The 19427-nt window shown below is 37.1% G+C and overlaps 2 protein-coding genes across 2 annotated transcripts in view; both read left to right on the top strand.

The window, feature by feature from the left end:
- Positions 1-1147: 1147 nt before the first annotated feature.
- LOC120473467 (uncharacterized) lies at positions 1148-12778 on the top strand. The gene is made up of 6 exons (XM_089125248.1): positions 1148-1300; positions 1419-1457; positions 3626-3694; positions 4274-6266; positions 8242-8310; positions 9356-12778. The coding sequence occupies exons 1-6, from the start codon at positions 1268-1270 to the stop codon at positions 9577-9579; spliced, it is 2427 nt and encodes an 808-aa protein (XP_088981374.1). The 5' UTR covers positions 1148-1267; the 3' UTR covers positions 9580-12778.
- Positions 12779-16490: 3712 nt separating this feature from the next.
- The window catches only part of rbms2a (RNA binding motif, single stranded interacting protein 2a), a 57317-nt gene continuing 54380 nt past the window's right edge, over positions 16491-19427 (top strand). The window contains exon 1 of the mRNA XM_039663292.2: positions 16491-17103. Within this exon, the coding sequence (XP_039519226.1) occupies positions 17032-17103 (72 nt within the window). The 5' untranslated portion in view covers positions 16491-17031. The remainder of the gene's footprint in view (positions 17104-19427) is intronic.

Raw genomic sequence — 19427 nt, 5'->3', positions numbered from 1 at the left:
ATCTAAATATTTTCGGGGAGAAGAGGACGAAAAAACATACATTAACGGCTCAAATCTTGTTTCAAACTATCTTTACAAATATTAAATGGACTATTCATATGTTTGTATCGATGAGCTAAATTAGTTTTATTAACAAAATAAATCAAACAAATAGTCTACTACGAATCGCTAAATAAAATTGAAGATTTTATTTATCTACTTCACATGTTCTTCACATGTTTATCCGATACAATTTGATAGGAGGCGCTGTCTCGAAAAACGAGGGGTCTGAGAATGCGGGACTCTGGGTGCAGGGGGACTGTAAATGCAGGTCTCCGAGTCTGCAGCTTCATACTACTCCAACGAAGCCTCGTTTACTGTAATCACGTGGTACGCACTCCGAATCTCTGTTTCGAAACAAATGATTCGCAAAGGTTTCGAAGCTTCACGTCGATTTAAAGCGCCCATCACTAAATGTACGTAAATGTACGTAAATGTATTGTGCTTTAACTTACTGAAATAGCTAGCGATACAAATGTTTAAAACCAAGCGTGTTTTTAAAAAAACTAAAAATATTATTTAAACAATCCGTTAAGTTAGCTGAGCCACTGCATTGGTTCGGTGCTGTGGGGCAAAACTGTAACGTTAACCTTACTAACTGTTATGCTATAGCATTTCGCTGTGTTTTCTGAGGGAGCAGACTGCTCAGTGTATTAAACTGAGGGGTGAAACTTGTGAATTATTCACCGGGGACAGAAATTCGGCTAGTGTGGCTTGAGGGTAAGACAACAACCCGTTAAATCGCTATAAACAATCATGTCCTGATGCTTAACGTTACAGTTAAATTAGCCCTCACCCATACAAAAACACAGCGATAGATAGATAGATAGATAGATAGATAGATAGATAGATAGATAGATAGATAGATAGATAGATAGATAGATAGATAGATAGATAGATAGATAGATATCGAACGTACTGTTTATCTTTGTTGTGTTTTGTAGTACTGTCATGTTTTAAACAAATTTGTTCGTCCATATCTATGATTTCTGGGGATTTTTGTGTCCACCCTCGCGTGTCATTTTTTTTAAAAATCTTCCTAAGTTTGCATCCCTGTGTTTAAATGTTTCTCAAGTGTTTCCTTTTTCTCGTCATTTTGCTTTTATTGTGTTTATGTGTAGCTGCATCGTTGATAAACGAGATGGTCTGACATACGGAGGAGGATTTCATCATATTTGTGGTCTAAATGTTAATATTTCAAGGAAGTCCTGCGATTTAAAAGGCTTAGATGGATGTGCACAATAGAAAAACTCACCAGCAGGTAACTTACATAGTGCCTAACCAGACATCCAATAAAAATATATATACAATTTTTTTTTTGTAATGGACAGCTCTATAAAAATAACTATTTGAATGTTGTCATAATACATTTTTTACAGATGGATGATGCTACAGGTCCAAACAGCTCTCCTCACCAGGTACATTCATGCTCATCACACAGAAACAATCATTCTACAGTCTCTCTTCCTTGTGGTTGTTTTGATAGTAATAGAGTAAGAATTAGTGCACTAACAGTTTAATGTTGTGTGTCCAGAAGGTTAGTGGTTGTGGTATACTTGATTTGACTGATTAGGGCTGATTTGAACCTTCACAGGGATTTGTTTTTGTGTTTTTTTTTTGTTTCTGGACGCTTGTAACGTCCCCACAGCACACTTTCAGTCAATAGCTGCGTATATATGGACCCTAATAATCCCCTAATCGAACTAGTAGCACAATTCACATGTAACCACATCAATTAGAATAAATTGGTCAAATCTGATTTAAATTGAATTTGGATTGTAAGAGAAAATGCTGATTTAAACTCATTCGTCAAACCTACGCTTTAGCTACATCTGACGTTCACCTTTCCAAAAATGTAACAATGTGTCAATTCAACACGGGCCGCAAGCGCTGTGATTGGTTTGCTAGAAGTAGAAGTAGAAATGAAAACTGATGCATAGCCTACAGCGTAGAAGATACGTCGTAGGTCCGACGCAGAAGTATAAATCAGCCTTAACACTTTATGAGTATAGTGTAATAAACTACTTACAAATCATTTTCAAAGTTAAATAATATTTTTTAAACTGTAGCTAACACATAAATAGACTAAATACAAATAGTGAGTACTTCATTAATTGTCACTGTAATTAACTAATTATTGTTTTTATTAGCACATATGTAAAGAGTTAGATAATGCTTTAACGGTTTATTAACGGTTTCTCACTTTATATTATTAGGTCATGGGAAATGGGAAAATTACATTAATGAAGTGTTTTAAACCAACATCATTAATTCCATTCATATTCAGTATTCATTAAAATGTTTTCAAATACATTATGTACACACACACACACATTCTTAAATATGAGGCTAACAGGGACTACCCATAGATGTAATAGTGTTTATACTCTACAAACTGTGTATTCTCTCCGCTTTCACTAACCCGACTCTAAACCTTGCCACAAAAGAAAACATTCTGCATGTTTGCATTTTCCAAATAAACTCATTCTGCAGGATTTATAAGCTTTTTTCCTCCTGGGGACCTCAATGTAGGTCTCCACAGTGCCATGAGTCCACATGGGTCTGTGTGCATTCAAGTTGAAGTCCCCAGCGGGATAGAAAAACATGAGCAAACACACACACACACACAAGTATATTAGCTATACTTGTGAGGACCCTCCATTTGCGTAATGGTTTTATACTGTACAAACTCTATATCCTATTCCCCTACACTAACCTGACCCCTAAACCTGCCCATCACAGAAAATGTAATGCATTTTTACATTTTTAATAAAACACTGTTTAGTATGTTTTTAAAGCCATTTGAAATACTCTGTAAATATCCTCATAAATCACGTTCATGTTGTAATACCAGTGTAATACCAATGTCATTATACAAATGACTGTGCTCATAAATCACAAAAACAACCACACACGCACGCAATCACACACACACACATTTGGTTTGCATGTTTTATTGGGAGTTTTACAAACTATTTTCCCCCCTAAACCTTGCTGATGTATTTTAACAACGTGACCATGAGTATTTGTATGTAATTCATATAGACAGCATTATTTTATTTATTTTTTAAGTGGTTATGTTTAGCTATGGAGCTAGGCTTAATGTATTTTAGACATTCATATGAACTCTTAATAATAATAATGCAAGTAAAGTACTTGATTTTCCCATATGAGCTATTTAAACGATAAAACTTGCAGTGACCATGAAAGCTGTTGTTGTTGAATATAGTGTCATTTCACTCACGCAGACGCCTCGTTTTGGGCGTGGGAAGGACCTATTTTACTGCTTGATAATTATAAGGATAAATCAGGTTAAAGGGTTAGTTCACCCAAAAATGAAAATTCTGTCAGTATTTACTCACCCTCATGTTGTTCCAAACCTCTACGTGTTTATTTGTTCTGCTGAACACAAAGGAAGATATTTGGAAGAATGTTTTAATCAAACATAGATCTCATTCCCCATTGACTGGTATAGTCTGTTTTATTCACATGTGTGTCCAGACAGAGGTTAAAGTCTTTTTTTCGATTTCAAATACTATACCAATGCAAAATGTTGTTGTATACTTTTGATTTTTTATGTTTACAGATTGTGTCGCAGTTCCGAAATGAAAATGAGATTTTTGGACCGAAACTGAGATGGACTGCAAATAGCATGGTAAGTTCTCAAGTCAAACTCAAAAATACTATTTTGTTCTTAACCGAAAACGAAGCTAAAATGTGCACATAGCAGGTTAGTTCATTAGCCTATTATTCATAATCAAAAACACAGTGCTGCCGTGCAAATGTACGCATTTTGCCTTTAAATTGGTGATTTAAAAGCCCCCCGCCGCTGATATCCAGTGATATTCTGTAGTATTTCTAACCTCAATACTAACTTACTGTCAGACCCAGCTGAAAAACTTAAAGCCATGTTTATTTCATATATCTCTTTATTCAGTGTGTTTATTTGTTCTTATTTTATTACTATTTAGCAAAAGTAGATTTTTTGTTTGTATATGCTGTCAATTATAGTTCCTGGAAAGAAATTTGTAATCGGCAAAAAATCTGTAACAGCAGGTCACGCTTAAAAAAAAAAATCAGAATCAGCCAAGAAAATTGCAATCGGTGCATCTCTTATTTTTGTCAAATCAACTGTCAAAAAATATTGAAAAATTACTTGAATGACCAAGAGATGATCAAAAATTTGCTCATCGAATATCAGTTCTATGTGTTTCTTATTTATTTATTTTTTTAGATGAAAAACATGGATCTTCAGGATTCTTATGACCTCTATGATTCTACATCAGAGAGTTCAGATTCCTACATTTCAGATATCTTTTCTGAAACCGACAGTGAAGATAACCTCATACCAGACCAGACAAAACTTCAGCTTCTAGATGAGATGGATGTTGATGAATCTGGCTCGGCGAGTTCCCCCGTCCGCGAGACAACGTCTGACCAAATGACCTTTGATAGCCAGAGTCTTACATCTGAAGCGTCTGGAACAGCAGAAGAACCCTGTTCGAGTCAGAACACTAAAGACGGCATAGTTGTTAGTGCATACCAGAAAAGAGGAGGCAGCAGAGTGTACGACAAGAGACATTACTGCTTGTATTGCCGTAAGCCTTATGCTAAGATGGCGAGGCATCTAGAAGGTTCGCATAAAAAAAAATCTGATGTGGCCAAAGCTCTAAGCTTTCCGAAGGGATCCAAGGAGAGAAGAAAACTGCTAGATTATATTCGCAACAGAGGAAACTATGCTCACAATGCCGCTGTTGTGAAATCAGGCAAGGGGGAACTCGTGCCATTTAAACGGCCACCTAAAGAAGCGCAGGCGGATGATTTCATGCACTGTGTATACTGTCAAGGGCTTTTTATAAGAAAGGTCCTGTGGCGACATATGCGTTACTGTAGACTTAAACCTCGCTCAGTCGCCCCCAAACCAGGAAAATACCGCGTTCAGTCGTTGTGTAGATACACGGGGCCCGTGCCTTCAAACATAACTAAACAGCTGTGGGGAGTGATAACCACCATGACTCCTGACCCCATCACGGATATAATAAAAAATGACAAAGTAATTGTTGATTTTGGGCAGCACTTGTTAAACAAAGGTGGGATATCAGCCAAGAATAAACAGGGCGTGCGAGAGAAGATGCGAGAATTGGGAAGGCTGCTTGACAACGCTAGGAGAGTCACCACCTTAAAAACAATTAAAGATTGCGTAAATCCCAAGAAGTATATGGAGACTGTCAAAGCCGTCAGGTACACATGCGGGTATGACGCTGAATCCGACAAGTTCTTGATTCCAACACTCGCCACCAAGCTCGGGAATTCCCTGGTTAAAGTTAACAAAGTCTTGAAAGCTCAAGGTTTACTCTCAAACAACAAAGAGCTTGTGAAGAATGCCAGTGAGTTTCAAGAGATCCACGAGGAGAAGTGGAACGAGATGATCTCGGCGACAGCGTTGAGGAACATCAGGGAGGCAAAGAGCAATGTGCCCACTATCATACCCTTTACCGAAGACGTCCAGAAGATGCATACGTATCTCAGTCAAGTGCGAGATAAGTGGAACAGTTGCCTCTCTGAAAGTCCCTCTGCTAAAGCCTGGATGGAGCTGGCGAAGGCGTGTCTAGCGCAGGTGATTCTCTTTAACCGGCGCAGGGAAGCTGAGGTGGCGAACGTGCCTTTGTCTGCATTTTTATCAAGAGACACCTTTGACCCGCTTGTGGATGTGGGCTGGGCGCTCTCTGAAGTGGAGAAAATACTCTGCAGAAACTTCTCAATGATTGTCACCAGAGGAACGCATGGTTGGCCCGTCCCAATTCTTCTGACTCCACAAATGTTGAGTGCCTTAGAACTTCTTGTTCAGCACAGAGAGGCTTGTGGGGTTTTGAAAGACAATGGGTTTTTGTTCGCAAGGCCAGAAGCCATGACGCATTTCCAAGGGTCAGACTGCCTCCGTGGCTTTGCAAAAGCGTGTGGTGCGAAGTTTCCCAAGTCACTGACGTCCACCAGACTGCGCAAGCAAGCCGCAACCCTTTCAACGGTGCTGAATATGACCGACACGGAGATGGAGCAGCTCGCCAACTTTCTCGGACACTACATAATAATCCATCGTGAGTTCTGCCGGCTCCCTGAGAAGACCCTGCATCTTGCCAAGATCAGCAAAGTTTTAATGGCTCTCGAGCAAGGGAGATTAGCTGAGTTCCATGGCAAGAACTGGGATGAAATTGTGATCGATCCTGACGGTGTGTTCATTTATTTGGTTTCACTTTACAGTAAGGTTCATTAGTTAACTAACATGAACTAACAATGAGCAATACTTTTGCTACAGTATTTGTTAATAAAAATACAGCTGTTCATTGTTTAATTCATGGTGCATTAACTAATGTTTTTGTATTAGTAACCAACATGACATCATGACTTTTGCGTAAACATACACGCCACTTTCAAGTCAAGTGGCGTGTTATCTATACGCATTTTGAGCTATGTCTACGCCGTTAAATGTCCGACTGATTCCGCGTGTATGTACACTACACTCCGTTAAATGTCCGAGCGAAACCAAGCAAAATGTAGATCTACATCTGGGGAGCGAGATTTTTTTTCCTAGGATGGTAGAGGAAGACTCAAAAATGATATTAACCCCAATAACGGTGACGGGTAGGTTTAGGGACGGGGTTGGGGTAGGTCATATATTTCTATATGAAGAGTTCAGATGCAAAAGCCTCTAAATGCCATTTGAAATTTTCTTCTTTAATGATGATTTTTATCAAACTTGTATATTTAAGTTCAGTAATTTCACTTAAATGGCAACGATAATTAAATTACTGAACTTAAATACACAAGTTTGATAAAAATCATCATTAAAGAAGAAAATTTCAAATGGCATTTAGAGGCTTTTGCATCTGAACTCTTCATATACAGTCATGTAACGTTAAAGCTACAATACCTAAGATTTTATGCCGCTAGAGGGCGCTACATTTAAAACAACAACAACGGCTTTGCTTGATGACGCCGTGGAGGAACGCGGAATGATGGGAACTGTTGTTTTCAACTCCACCGTGGATAAATCATAGACAGTATAAATCAGTCAGACGGGAATCGAAAATTAGTTGTCATGGATGAGGTAAAGTTCGATTTCTATAACTGTTGCGTTTAATGACATGCTTGTTTTTCATTAAACTGAAATAACCGCAAGAAAAGTAAGGTTTAAAAGTAAATTAGTTATCACAGATGTTAGGGGAGAGCCGGGACGGTTGAAACACTTTTCAGATAAATGTCGTTTTCTAAGATACAGCCAACAGTTCACATTCCGTGTGTATTCGCGGTCAATATGACCTTACGATTTTTCACATCATATGCATAGATAACAAGGCATTCTAACAATAATACTAATTGTTTTGCATCTTGTCAAGTAAAACACATGCAAGATCGGCGTCTCTTAGTTAGAGTTTTTCACAAAGTTCTCTCCATTTAGGAAATGCCACACCGATGTTGAGCTGGTTTTATTTCTCTTGTCCCAAATTCTACTTGGGTCGTTTGGTTGACCCGTTCGTTGACGTTTGCGTTTATGAGACTTGTCTTTGTAGACAGAACCAGGTGCAATCGCTAAAGCATAATTGTGCTCCATTCCATAACAAATGCGCGAAACAAGCTGACGTTTGTTGCTTGATAGACGCTAACGCACAACTACAACTTCCGCATTTGTCCAGGACTACACGCAGTACGAGCGGAAACGCGGATATGACGCGATTTACTGGCGACTCCCAGCTCACACGCCCCGTTTCCTTGGTTAAAATCAAAATTTTCTCGCGATTTAAACATTGTTTGAAACATTTGGAATATTGTAAGTTATCATCTTAACTAAATGTATAACACTGACCTTGTGATTTTGGGATATTTTAATGCAAAAAATCTTAGGTATTCCACCTTTAAGTCAATGGCGTTCATAAACACGCTGAAAAGCGATTATGCGTGTTGGTAGCACGCCAAAAATGCAAATACGAATTGGCGTGTCATACATACGCCATTTCATGAGATCAGTCTGATATTACTAAGATGAATTGCTGCTTTAGAAGTATTGTTCATGCTTACTTCATGTTAACTAAGGAAGTCTTACTGTAAAGTGTTATCATTTGTTTTATTTTGTTAGTTTATTTGTTCTGTGTTTACCACTTTCTGCTTAATCCCGTTGTGAAGCTGTGCTTTGTATGTCCTCCACAGAAAAAGTTGTGAACTGTGATGAGGAAGACGGGCACATACAGGAGGGACACTCTTCATCTACTGTTTATGGTTTGTATTACTCAACTTCAAGTAGCTTTACTGTCATTTGAAGTAATTCCTGTTGCTATGTCTTATAGAATTCATTGAACATGCTAGATAGTATGCTAGATGGATTTATGTAATTAATCCAAAAATTAATGAACGCATAAAAAGTGGTCTGATTTAACCATTACGTTTTGAAGACGTATAGCAAACAATTTATCAAAAAATATAATTTCCCCAATTATCTATTCAGTCCAATTGACAAAATCTAGAAATCAGTGTTTCAGTGGTCGCGTTTACATTACAGATTTGCGCAAAACGTTTGCAATATTTCAGCCCGTTCTCATCCCAAGGCGTCATATACTGACGCTTTTGACATTTCGTCTACATCCAACGCCTTTAGCGTCAATATGAGACACAGATATGCGCCAGAAGGCGCCTCCTAGTGGTGTAACCCTAAACCTACCCCAGAACTAAACCTACGATAACCGAACAAAGCTCTGTGCATGTTATATTGACGCTAAAGGGTGCCATGTGCGTTGGATTTAGACGAAATTTCAAAAGTGTCACTATATGACGCCCTAGGATAAGAACGCGTTTGATATTTTCTAAATGTTGATAAAAACAATTGCGAAATTTCTATTAACCGATGTCATGCGTATATAAACTAAAACGTAATTTTTCCTCATGTGATAATTCATTCCAAAAAGTTTGGCCACGGATGTCGCTAGGTTTACATAAATCCCAGTCACCGCACTAGCCGTTATTATTAATGGAAGGAGACGTATGCGTATCCAAGCATTAATGGAGAGGAAATCCATACGGCCCTTATGAGGTGTTTCTCCCTCATTTCTGCTTCAAGGTCTTGATTGTGGCGTTTCTTTGTCGTTTAGAATCTCCGTCTCATCTTCTGACCAAACACATCGCACCATATGTGCCAGGTGACCTGTAAATGCGCAAAAACAGTTTCCATTGCAGTTTTGCGAAATACTGATGTAGGGTTCAGAACTTCAGCACACGCTGCTATTCTTTGTCCTTTTATTTATGTTTTTTTTTTTTTTACTGCTTTCAGGTAAAACTACCCAGAGGAAAAAACCCTGGCAGCAGACAGAGGTGCAGGCGGTGCAAAGGCACATGATGCACTTCATCACATCTTGTACTGTACCGGCAAAGAGTGACTGTGAGAAGTGTTTAAAGGCTGAACCTGAAGCTCTAAAGAACCGCGACTGGAAGAACCTGAAATTCTTCATATATAACCGCATTACAGCTTATAAAAAGAGTTTGCAGTGCAAATAATATGAAGATTACCAGCTCTGGTAGCATGGCAGTTTTTATATTTGCCTTTTTCCATGTTTCTAAGTTGTTCCAGAGATTCCTACTCTTCTTCTGAACAGCTCAAAACTCCAGCCAGACTTGTAGGATATTGGACAACTTTACTGTTAGACCAGTCATTTCCAGCTTGTGGCCTTTATCCGTCATCATAAACGCACTAAAGAGGGTATGTATGAGGCAAAAAAAAAAAAAAACAACAACGACCAAATATTTACATCCACACACATTCAATATCCTACAAGTTTTACTAGAGTTTTGACCTATTTTTTGTTTATATTTTTATGTCTACCTGATTTTTTACATACTTTTTAGTATAACGATAATGCAACTTAATTTGCTGAGTTTGTTTGTAAAGTTAAATTCAGCTATTTAAATGTGAGTTGATGTTCAGTTCCTAGTTAGTAGTAGATTTATTATCATGGTTGTAAGTACCAGGTGAATTAGTTGCAGATGGTTGGTTGTGGTTAAAAATTGTTAAAGAATCGTTCAAATTAAGGAAAGAATGGTTTGAAGTGGAAAGGTTTAAAGGTTAGACTTGATGGTTTGATGAATATCTAGAGTAATCTTTGTATATAATAGAGAATAGATGACTTTTTTACTGCTTCAATCACACTGATATTCCTATCAAATATAGGAGCATCAGTCAATTGAACCAAATGTTAGTTTTGTGAAGATGACTACATGGAGAACACCAGCCAAACTAGGTTTCACAGACCAGACCTTAAGCTAGTCCCAGACTATATTGCATGTTTGAGCAGTTTTAACTGAAAGCAACTTGCACTGACGTATTTTAAAATATATCAGTGCCATTGTTTTGTCTCAAGATGCACATCAGTAATATTATAAATGTTACATAAATGTAGGGCTGGGTATCCTAACATTTTTTTTTTTTTCTTCCCGATATCCATACCTTGACTTTGATACCGGTTCCTGAACAATACTTTTTTCAATACCAATTTTATGAAACCTGTTTTAATATTACATATTACCATATTTTTTTTTTTCAGTTTGTTGACTTTTTTTTTTATTGGTTCAATGACTTGTATAGGCCACTGGGGGTGGAATATATGCCTCGCGCTCAAGCACACGTATAAAGCTAGGCAAAGGTAGCCTAATAATTGTGAATGTTTCTGGAAAAAATAGCCAGGAGACATTATTAATAAACTAGTGTTTTCTGAGTCAGTGTTGGCTGCAAAGATGAAGTTGACGTTGCTGACTCGTCATCTCTGTGGTGTAGCGAACGTGTGCGTGCCTATGAGAGAAATGCACCTTTCTTTTGGATTACATGGAGCGTATTTTTACGTTTCAAATTGGTTCGTTTAAAAGTAGACATTTCAAGCTTTCTATATGCCTATTGGTTATGTTTGTGTTTCGGTTCATTTGTAAAAAAGCTCCAGTTGTCAGTCGAAAACTGCCAGATTACATACATTTAGTCCGTAAACTGTCAAGTGCTTCATCGGATTTGTCAAGTTGCTGGTCTTGGAAGCAATTATCTTGTCGCAAATATTGCGCTGATCGCTGTTGGCATCGAGTCTGGTGAAATTTAGCCTCACTTTTCCACATCTTTTTACATCTATGGGGGTTGGGACGTTTACATACTACAGACTAGCGTGTAAACGGCATGAACTAGTGTCATTTCTTGATGCCTCGCCACAGCCAATCATGCTGCATGCTCATTGGCTCACTGACGTTGGCGAGATTAACCCACTTAGGTATCGAATTTGGTATCGATATCGAACGACAAGATAATTTTTGATACTCAGTGGTATCGAGGCATTTCGTTCAGGGCCTAAAAAGTATCGAACTGGATGCACAGCCCTAATTGAACTAAGGCCTAATCTAAGCCCTATCTGTGAAACCGGGCCTAGGTGTGCTATGCAAGAGAGAGACTTTGCATAACTAGCACCATTTGCAGGCCTCACTACATCTCTATGTTATCTACAGTATGATCAACTAATCTGATAATAATATAAATATGTATCATTTGTTATTGTTGCAAGGTCCCCACAAATCAAATGTGAAATTGTGCAATTTATGCAAAAAAACATGCAAATGAGGTACCAATCAGGCACGTTCACATGATTTTTCAAAAGTCCCCATTCATCGATTCAGAGATCTGAAGTTGTGTGTAAGCTAACAAAGCTATGGTCAGTATCCCTGTTTTTCAGACCTCTAGAACCAATAGAAAGGGAGGATCATTAAGTTGGTCCCAATACAACAGGGATGTGTGTGTGCTGTCTTCATCACACATTTCACCTTACAACAAATGTGCAAGCTAAATGGCTAAACATAAAAAAACTTATAAAGCCACATTATCTTTGCAAGCACACTGTTTTTTATTTTTTTGCATATATATATAATATATATATGTAGCCCTCAAACCGTATTCACTTTATAGCCCTTAATCCTGTAATTGTGGACAAATGTGGGCGCAGAGGACTCATTTGTGATCCTAATTTTTATTTATTATAATGATATAATGTTATATCACTGTCATTGATAAAGTTTTGTTTATCCATTTACGGTGTTTTTTGTTTTGTTTTTTTAATTTTGGGGGTATTTTTGAATCTATTTATTTACTAATTTCTATGTAAATTATGCTTATTTTTATGTTTTCTTTTTTACATTTTTTGAACTACAGTAAAATATCATTCCAATAAGTTCTTAGAGCTAAAACCTAAAGATGAAGTGACTTTGCTGTCACCTGGTGTCTTATTTTTGCTTATTTTAGAATGCACTAAATTACAGTTTTTCCCATTCATTTCTATGGGTGCCCATTTTTGACCCAAATACAAGATTAAATGATGTTTTTGTTTTTTCCACCCTTAACATTGTAGAATTGAGTAAAAAAAAAAATGTGTGTGTTCAGGAGGCAAACTTATGAAAAGTAGCCAAGTCTTGTACCGCTCAGATCAAGGGAAGTATTTTTTAAAAAATAAATCAAAACCATTTTGCCCACATTTGTCCAGAATACGGTTTTAGGGTTAAAGGCGTTTTCGCCTTTTATTAGGATAGGACAGTAGCTAGACAGGAATTGTGAGGGAGAGGAGGGACAGGATCAGGAAAAGGTCCACTCGACACGGGTCTCTCGAAGCACGTCAGCCCACTTTTTGAAATTTTCAGTGTGTCTGTGATAGGTAAATGGTGCTACTGCTAATACACACAAATAAACACATGAGCTGTATAAGCTCCGCCCTCTGTGCGGGGAGCAGAGCTCATTTGCATTTAAAAGGACACATTTTGCTCACCCTCAAACGTTTACAATTTTAACATGCAATAAAAAAATATCTGTGGGGTATTTTGAGCTGAAACTTCACATACACACTCTGGGGACATCAGAGACTTATTTTACATCTTGTGAAAGGGGCATTATAGAGCCCAAAGGTTCACACCAAGGACTAACTATAAGATGGCGATAAATATATAGCTCTAAAAATCGTTCTCAATATCGAAGAATAATCCACACACCTCAGATATAACGATAATGGCACAGAGAAATGGTTGGAATCACTTTCAGAACGATTTGTCCTTGACAGCCAATCAGAATCCATCCTGCTGTAAAGAGCTCGAACATTTAAAGTGACAGACAACACAACGATATCTTCCGCTGGTGTGGGCGCTAACTTAATTACTTTGTAGGCTACTATTAATAGTTAACGTTCTTATTGTGAACAGCCCTTAGCCTAAGTACTGCCTACAAGCAAGCAGGGCTAATGCAGCATGCTAACCAGCAAAACCTTGTACTCTTGGTACAAGGGTAACTTAATGAAAGTAGCCTATATAGGGCAGACAGTGAGGCCAAACATGCTTTTCAACGTTTTCAATTCGCAAGTTTAACGTTAGTTCTTCTAATGGAAAGAAAGCTGTATGAAAGGGGAGCACACAACCTCAAATTTGATTTTCAACACTGAACTCAAGATGTCGCCATCTACTCACTTTACCATGTTTCTGCAAATACATCACTGAGGCAGTTCACTGGAGTAACAACAAATATCCTTGAAATGAGTCCATAGTCTCTATTGGTTCTGGTTTCTGTACAACGACACCAATACACACTGTACAAAACTTCCTAAATAATCACAGGCAATATAATCAGGTGAGCAGATCTTTATTCAATATATAATTAAAACATGTATGGAAACACTTTAATATTTACTATGTTTTGTATGTATTATAAATGTTTTATTGTGATATGGCAACATTTTCAAAGTGCATCATGCTAACTGCATGACACAGTTGTCTTTGTCAACAACACAGATGCTCCAAATCCTCATTTTCAAAATAGATATCCATCATAAAATGATTGTTACACTGATAATCTAAACAAAGATGGAAATAAACATAAACCATATCAATATTTGTTGAAATGTAGGCTATTGACTGTCCAACAGTTGTGATCTATCTCCACCATGCAATGAATAAAGGAAAATACAATTATAAATTAATGGATAAAGGCGAATAAAAAAAATAAAATAAAAACAAGCGTCAGGTATAATTCTCCTGATGTGTATTACAGTTTTTTCTCAATATTGTTTACACACAAATTCTGGTACTTGAGAGACACAATGACCACAAAATGTAACTCATGCACCAACCCCCTGAACCAATTCTGCACAATTCCCGCTTCACACTCAAATTCTAATTAAGTTCTATTAAGTTCTAATGTGTGTTATCTGAAAACAAAATACCATTTTGAGAATAAATAACTTTGTTTTGAATGTAAAGTTTCATTTTGCACTAGAATTAAGGGGGTGTGTGTGTTTTTTGATTTGTGAGTTCTGAGTGTATGAGGCATGCTTTCAGGAAATGTGTAAACAATCAAGAAAAACTGTATTGAATAAAGTTGCTCCAGTAATTTTAAAGTTAGAAATCACTCCAGTTCAAATTAAAGACAGCTGATAAATGATCTATTCTTCACTATTTTTTTTTTTTTTTTTTTTTTTTTGTTGACGTGTAAAAAACATTTGGGCTCTTTTTCACAGGTATGCAAATTGTCTAAGACTGTGTGTCATTAACAAATCGTGCAATCTCGGTTTCAGGGGAAAAGATGATGTAAAAACACGAACTGTCTCAGTTTCACAGTGTTTCACATTCTGTTGAAGGGTCAAAGCAACACTTGAACGGCTTGTCACCATGTAAACAACCATACAAACCAACAGTATCTCACTTGTATTTCGCTTTAAGCTCATTTGTGTGGATTTTATGGGTCAAAATGTCCATAACTGTGGGCTATGTTGCTTGGCAACAGTCCTGTTTATACCCAAACCATTTAAATCTCCACAGTGACATATCGATAGAGCAGCCCTCGCTATCACTATCTCACTATCATTTATTCTCTCTGGCTGAGAGTCATTCTATCGACTGTAAAAAATATTTTCAAGATTTGTTATCACAACATTTTTTCTTTTGTCAAATCAACTTAAATAATTGATTTAGTTCAGAAAACTTATTATTTTGAGTTTATGATTAAGTCATTGTATCTTCAATGTATTAACTCATTTTTCCATTTCAACCAACTTAAAATTTTAAGGCAACCAGTTTACTTTTTTTTTAAAAGTTAAACCAACATTTTTTTTACAGTGGTCAAAATAATTTTGTGAATGAAAGGAAATGTCAAAGTGACGTATTTAGAACTAATTGACAATAATGAACACTAGACCTAAAATGATCAGAGAGTTTAAACAAATGGGCATTATAGTATATTACTGCAGTTCATAATGTAAAAATGATCAACAGTGACTGTAATTCATGATCACAATGTATGCAGCATGAGTTTTCTAAACTAGCAATACAAGAAACCAATCAAACTATGAGAGCTGTCAACTCTTACATTGTTATGCAACTGGAAATCATTGAACATGAGCTGTGACCTCTCTGTTGACCTGTTATGTTATCTATATTGTATTACATCACTATTAGCATATTTAAAAAATAAAAAAGATAAGAAATTGAAAAAAAGTAATCACTAAATGGATAATTCCTTTGCAGATTTGCTTCTACTGGTGTGACAGTGCAAACTGAATTTTTAGGGGGTTTTCATTGTCACTTGGTGCCGTTGGAGGATGCGCTGTATGGTTGACGGGCTTACAGCATTGATGTTGTTACGCAAATATGGTATGCTCTTATCTCTCGAATCCTAATTTCTTTGTTGGCCAAAACCATATTTATAATTGCAGTCTCTTGTACACCTGTAAACAAGCGTCCTCTTGTTTCCACTCTGTACAGAATTCAACAACAACAACAACAAAAATCCGTTTTGCTTTTTTATTTCTTCTAAATTTTCTTCTAATTTCTTCATCAATTGAATGCTTAAGTTCAATATTAAATAATATAATGTTAGGTTATTATTAGTTAAATTCTGTATATGGTATTTTCCATAATTATTAAGTTAATCACCAAATGTTGCTCCAAACACTTAGGCCACTTACTTACAAGATATAAAATTATATCTTGAAGAAACATTGTATTGATGTTACTGGATGAACATTTGTTCATAATCCTGCCAGAATGTTAGCCAAAGGCCAAAGGTTACGTCCCTATTAACTGATAAAGGGAGATCTACGCATTTTGACTTTTTAAGTGATTTTAACACGTTTATGCTATATGCCTCCTGCAGGTTGTCCATATCAGGCATAACTCTAGAATAAAATGAATGTGTAGTCCATTTCTGTTTAAGTTAATCACCATTTTTTTTTCCCTCCAAACACTTACTGTAATATTTCGACTTTATGCAAATGAGAATCGAATTTCGCAAGCAACAACCAAATAGGAGGGGCTGTCAGTGGAGCAGGAGCTCACGTCACCGTCTGGTCAGGCAAGACGGAGATCCGGCGCGATAGTTTTATGTTTGACTAGTCTAGTCTGTAACCACACAAATGGATATATTAAACGATACATGGAAAAGAAACTGTCGACAGTCTTAGTTTGTTTAATTTATACAATGATAGGTCGTGTGATGCAAGTTTAGCACGGATGCAGTTCATTTTACAGTTTCCAACTATGTACAATGTATTATTTGTCAAATTCGAATGACGTTTGTTTTAGTAATTTCTGACAATAAGAGTGAGTATCCACTGAACACTGTGGTAGGCTAATATAACAACACTCTCCAATAGCATGTTACTTTTAATTATTTTTAAGCCTAATTCCTAGTCAAATTAGAATGATATATTAGTTGTATATGATAGTATTTCTATAGATATGGCCAGAGTGCAGTACCAATAACATTAAAGTGATAGCACTATACGAACGCCCACAGTGCAGAGACAGCGACAGTGTGAACGGGGCTTCGGAGACACGGCAGCTGGCGACGCGATATTATATTGACGCGACGCGACGCGGGACTCGATCTCGATCCCGCCTGAACTTCCTCTCACTGACGTCAGGCTCGCCGCTCCGGACACCGCGGAGGAGAAAATGCTGCTCTCCGTTCCTCCGAGGACGGGATTCAACCCCTACAACGGGTACAACAGCAGAAACAGCAAAAAGGTAACGCAATCCGACTTTTACGCGTATTTGACTGTTGCTTTCCCAAAACCAGAGAGAAATGCGAGCTACAGTGTCCTTGACAAATCAACTTCAGCTTTCTGTGGGATCATTGTCTCGAGCTGTGGATAGGCTACACACGCCTCGGGATATGCTTGGTTTTGTTGGGAATGGCGGCTTTCATAAGTTTCTGGCAATAATAGCAACCTTCGTCATCGTTCAAGTCGTTATTAAACCCTATAGATTAAGCAACGTCGATTTCCATGGAAGTTTCAGGATTATCGAACTTTGAAAGAAGCCTAAATTATGTGGAAATTGACTTTCCCACCGCGAAGGAGATCTTATCAGATATTGACAGATATGAAGCATTGAAATGTGAGCTGTATCGGCGAGTGATCGACATGTTTTGTATCGTATGAAAAGAGGGATGCGGATGCTTTGATGTTTGCAAGTTTTCATCGGTGGGAAAACACAACGCCCCACCCCTCGAAAAACAACCCACCGTGACGCGCGCGAGTCGCGACTGTTGCGTTGGAGAGTAATAAAATGGGAATAAGTTTCAGTTCAGCTAACTCATTATGTTTACGCCTCTTGTGACCGTCCATGTTTGCTAAAGGACCGAAGCAACTTCGACGAGCGACGCGACGCGACCCAGCTAAATCGCGTTCAGTGAAGCAAGTCTTCGAGGCGAGCGCGCGACGCAAAGTTACATTTTTAACAAACGAAGCGCGCGCTTTCAATATTAACGCTTCGTTGTTTATAATATGCGAGTTATTGTAGCGTCGCTCAGTAGCCGAGCTGTAGATGGGGTTAAATATTACATAATTCAGGATGTGAATGTTTTATTGTTTCCCTGAACTTCAGAATTTTTTGGGTTTATCAAATGCGACATTTTCTGAATGTATGTCACACTCATTCTCAAGACGATTAAAAAATAAAATAAAAAAAATCAATGCTCTCCTTTCGATATTTCTCGGTTACAATTTATTTTATTATCTTTATACACTGTAATTATACATTTAATTAGTCTACTGAGAGTAACTACATGTATTTACTATAGGGTTTGTTTTAGAGTTATTTGCATGTCCATAATTTAGTTATTAACTACAACTGTGGACAAAAAGTGTTACCTATTTCTTTATGTCAACGCACCAGTATTTTATGTATTTATTTATTATTTCTTAATGTAAGAAGAACAACTTTATAGCTTTATACAGTTATATGTAGGCTATTGAGATGACACCATGTAAGATAGAACTTATGATTTATGCCTAATTGTCTGTTTATGTCAATTTATATTCAATTAAATAATAAGGTATTATTGTTGTCAATGTATTCCACATTTTCAGTTTTAAAAACGTCAAGAGTTTTACGTTACATTTGGCAGCTGTGATTCAAACATATCATTTAGGCAATACATGCATCAGTCCAAGTGTAGTGTGGTGGGAATTGAACCTGTGACACTCGTGTGTCGCAGTCGAACGCTTGGGAAGTGACATGATTGATTTCTGAAAACTGTTGATGATAGGTGTGTAAGTGTCTGGAATGTTTACAGTCAGTAAATCTAATATGTGCACGGCTCATGGCACAGAGTGTGTGTCGCTCACAGTCACTCCCAACACAACGTCACTGAGAAACACTCGGGAAACTGAGTGTAACTTGACAAATGAAAGTGAAATTAAATTCTGCTTTCTTTTTCCAAGAAAAGCATTAAGTTACAGCAGCTTGAATATTGTCCACAAAAACTTATCTAAGCTTTCTTAACTCTTTCTTCGCCAGCATTATTTTTAAAAGTTGCCTGCCAGACAGGATAATTTTCACAAACGTTTCATCGCACCCAGAATATTTTGTTGTACGAATATCTGAACATGCAATATGTCAAAAGAAAGAGCAGAAACCCGTTCTGTTGTAGTGTCATGGATTTTTTTTATTTATTTATCAACACTTGAATGTGGGTAAGTGATTAATACAAGAAGCAACATTTTTAGAAAAAAGCTGAGAAAATCACTTTTTTTGTCAAAGACTACATTGAGAACGATGATCAAAATAAGGTTCCAACAAACGATTATTTTGATAATCGATTAATTTAACGATTATTAGAACGATTAATCGACTAATCGTTGATTATTTTGCCGGCTAATCAGTAAGTTTGGAACGATTATTCAGCGTTTTCAATTAGTTAAAACATTGAGTTATACATATTCTTACTATAATATAAAAAAAGGAAATAAGTTCAGGTTTTGAAATAGTTGTTTTAATGAATTTTGAGCCAACTAAACTGGTCATTCTCTTTAAGTTTTCAGATTTCAGTCCAACTCAACTCAAAT

This window comes from Pimephales promelas, chromosome 21, assembly GCF_988280905.1.
Source record: "Pimephales promelas chromosome 21, fPimPro1.hap1.1, whole genome shotgun sequence".
NCBI lineage: Eukaryota > Metazoa > Chordata > Actinopteri > Cypriniformes > Leuciscidae > Pimephales > Pimephales promelas.
Note: the sequence above shows the minus strand (reverse complement) of the source record. Positions and strands in the feature narration are given on the sequence as shown.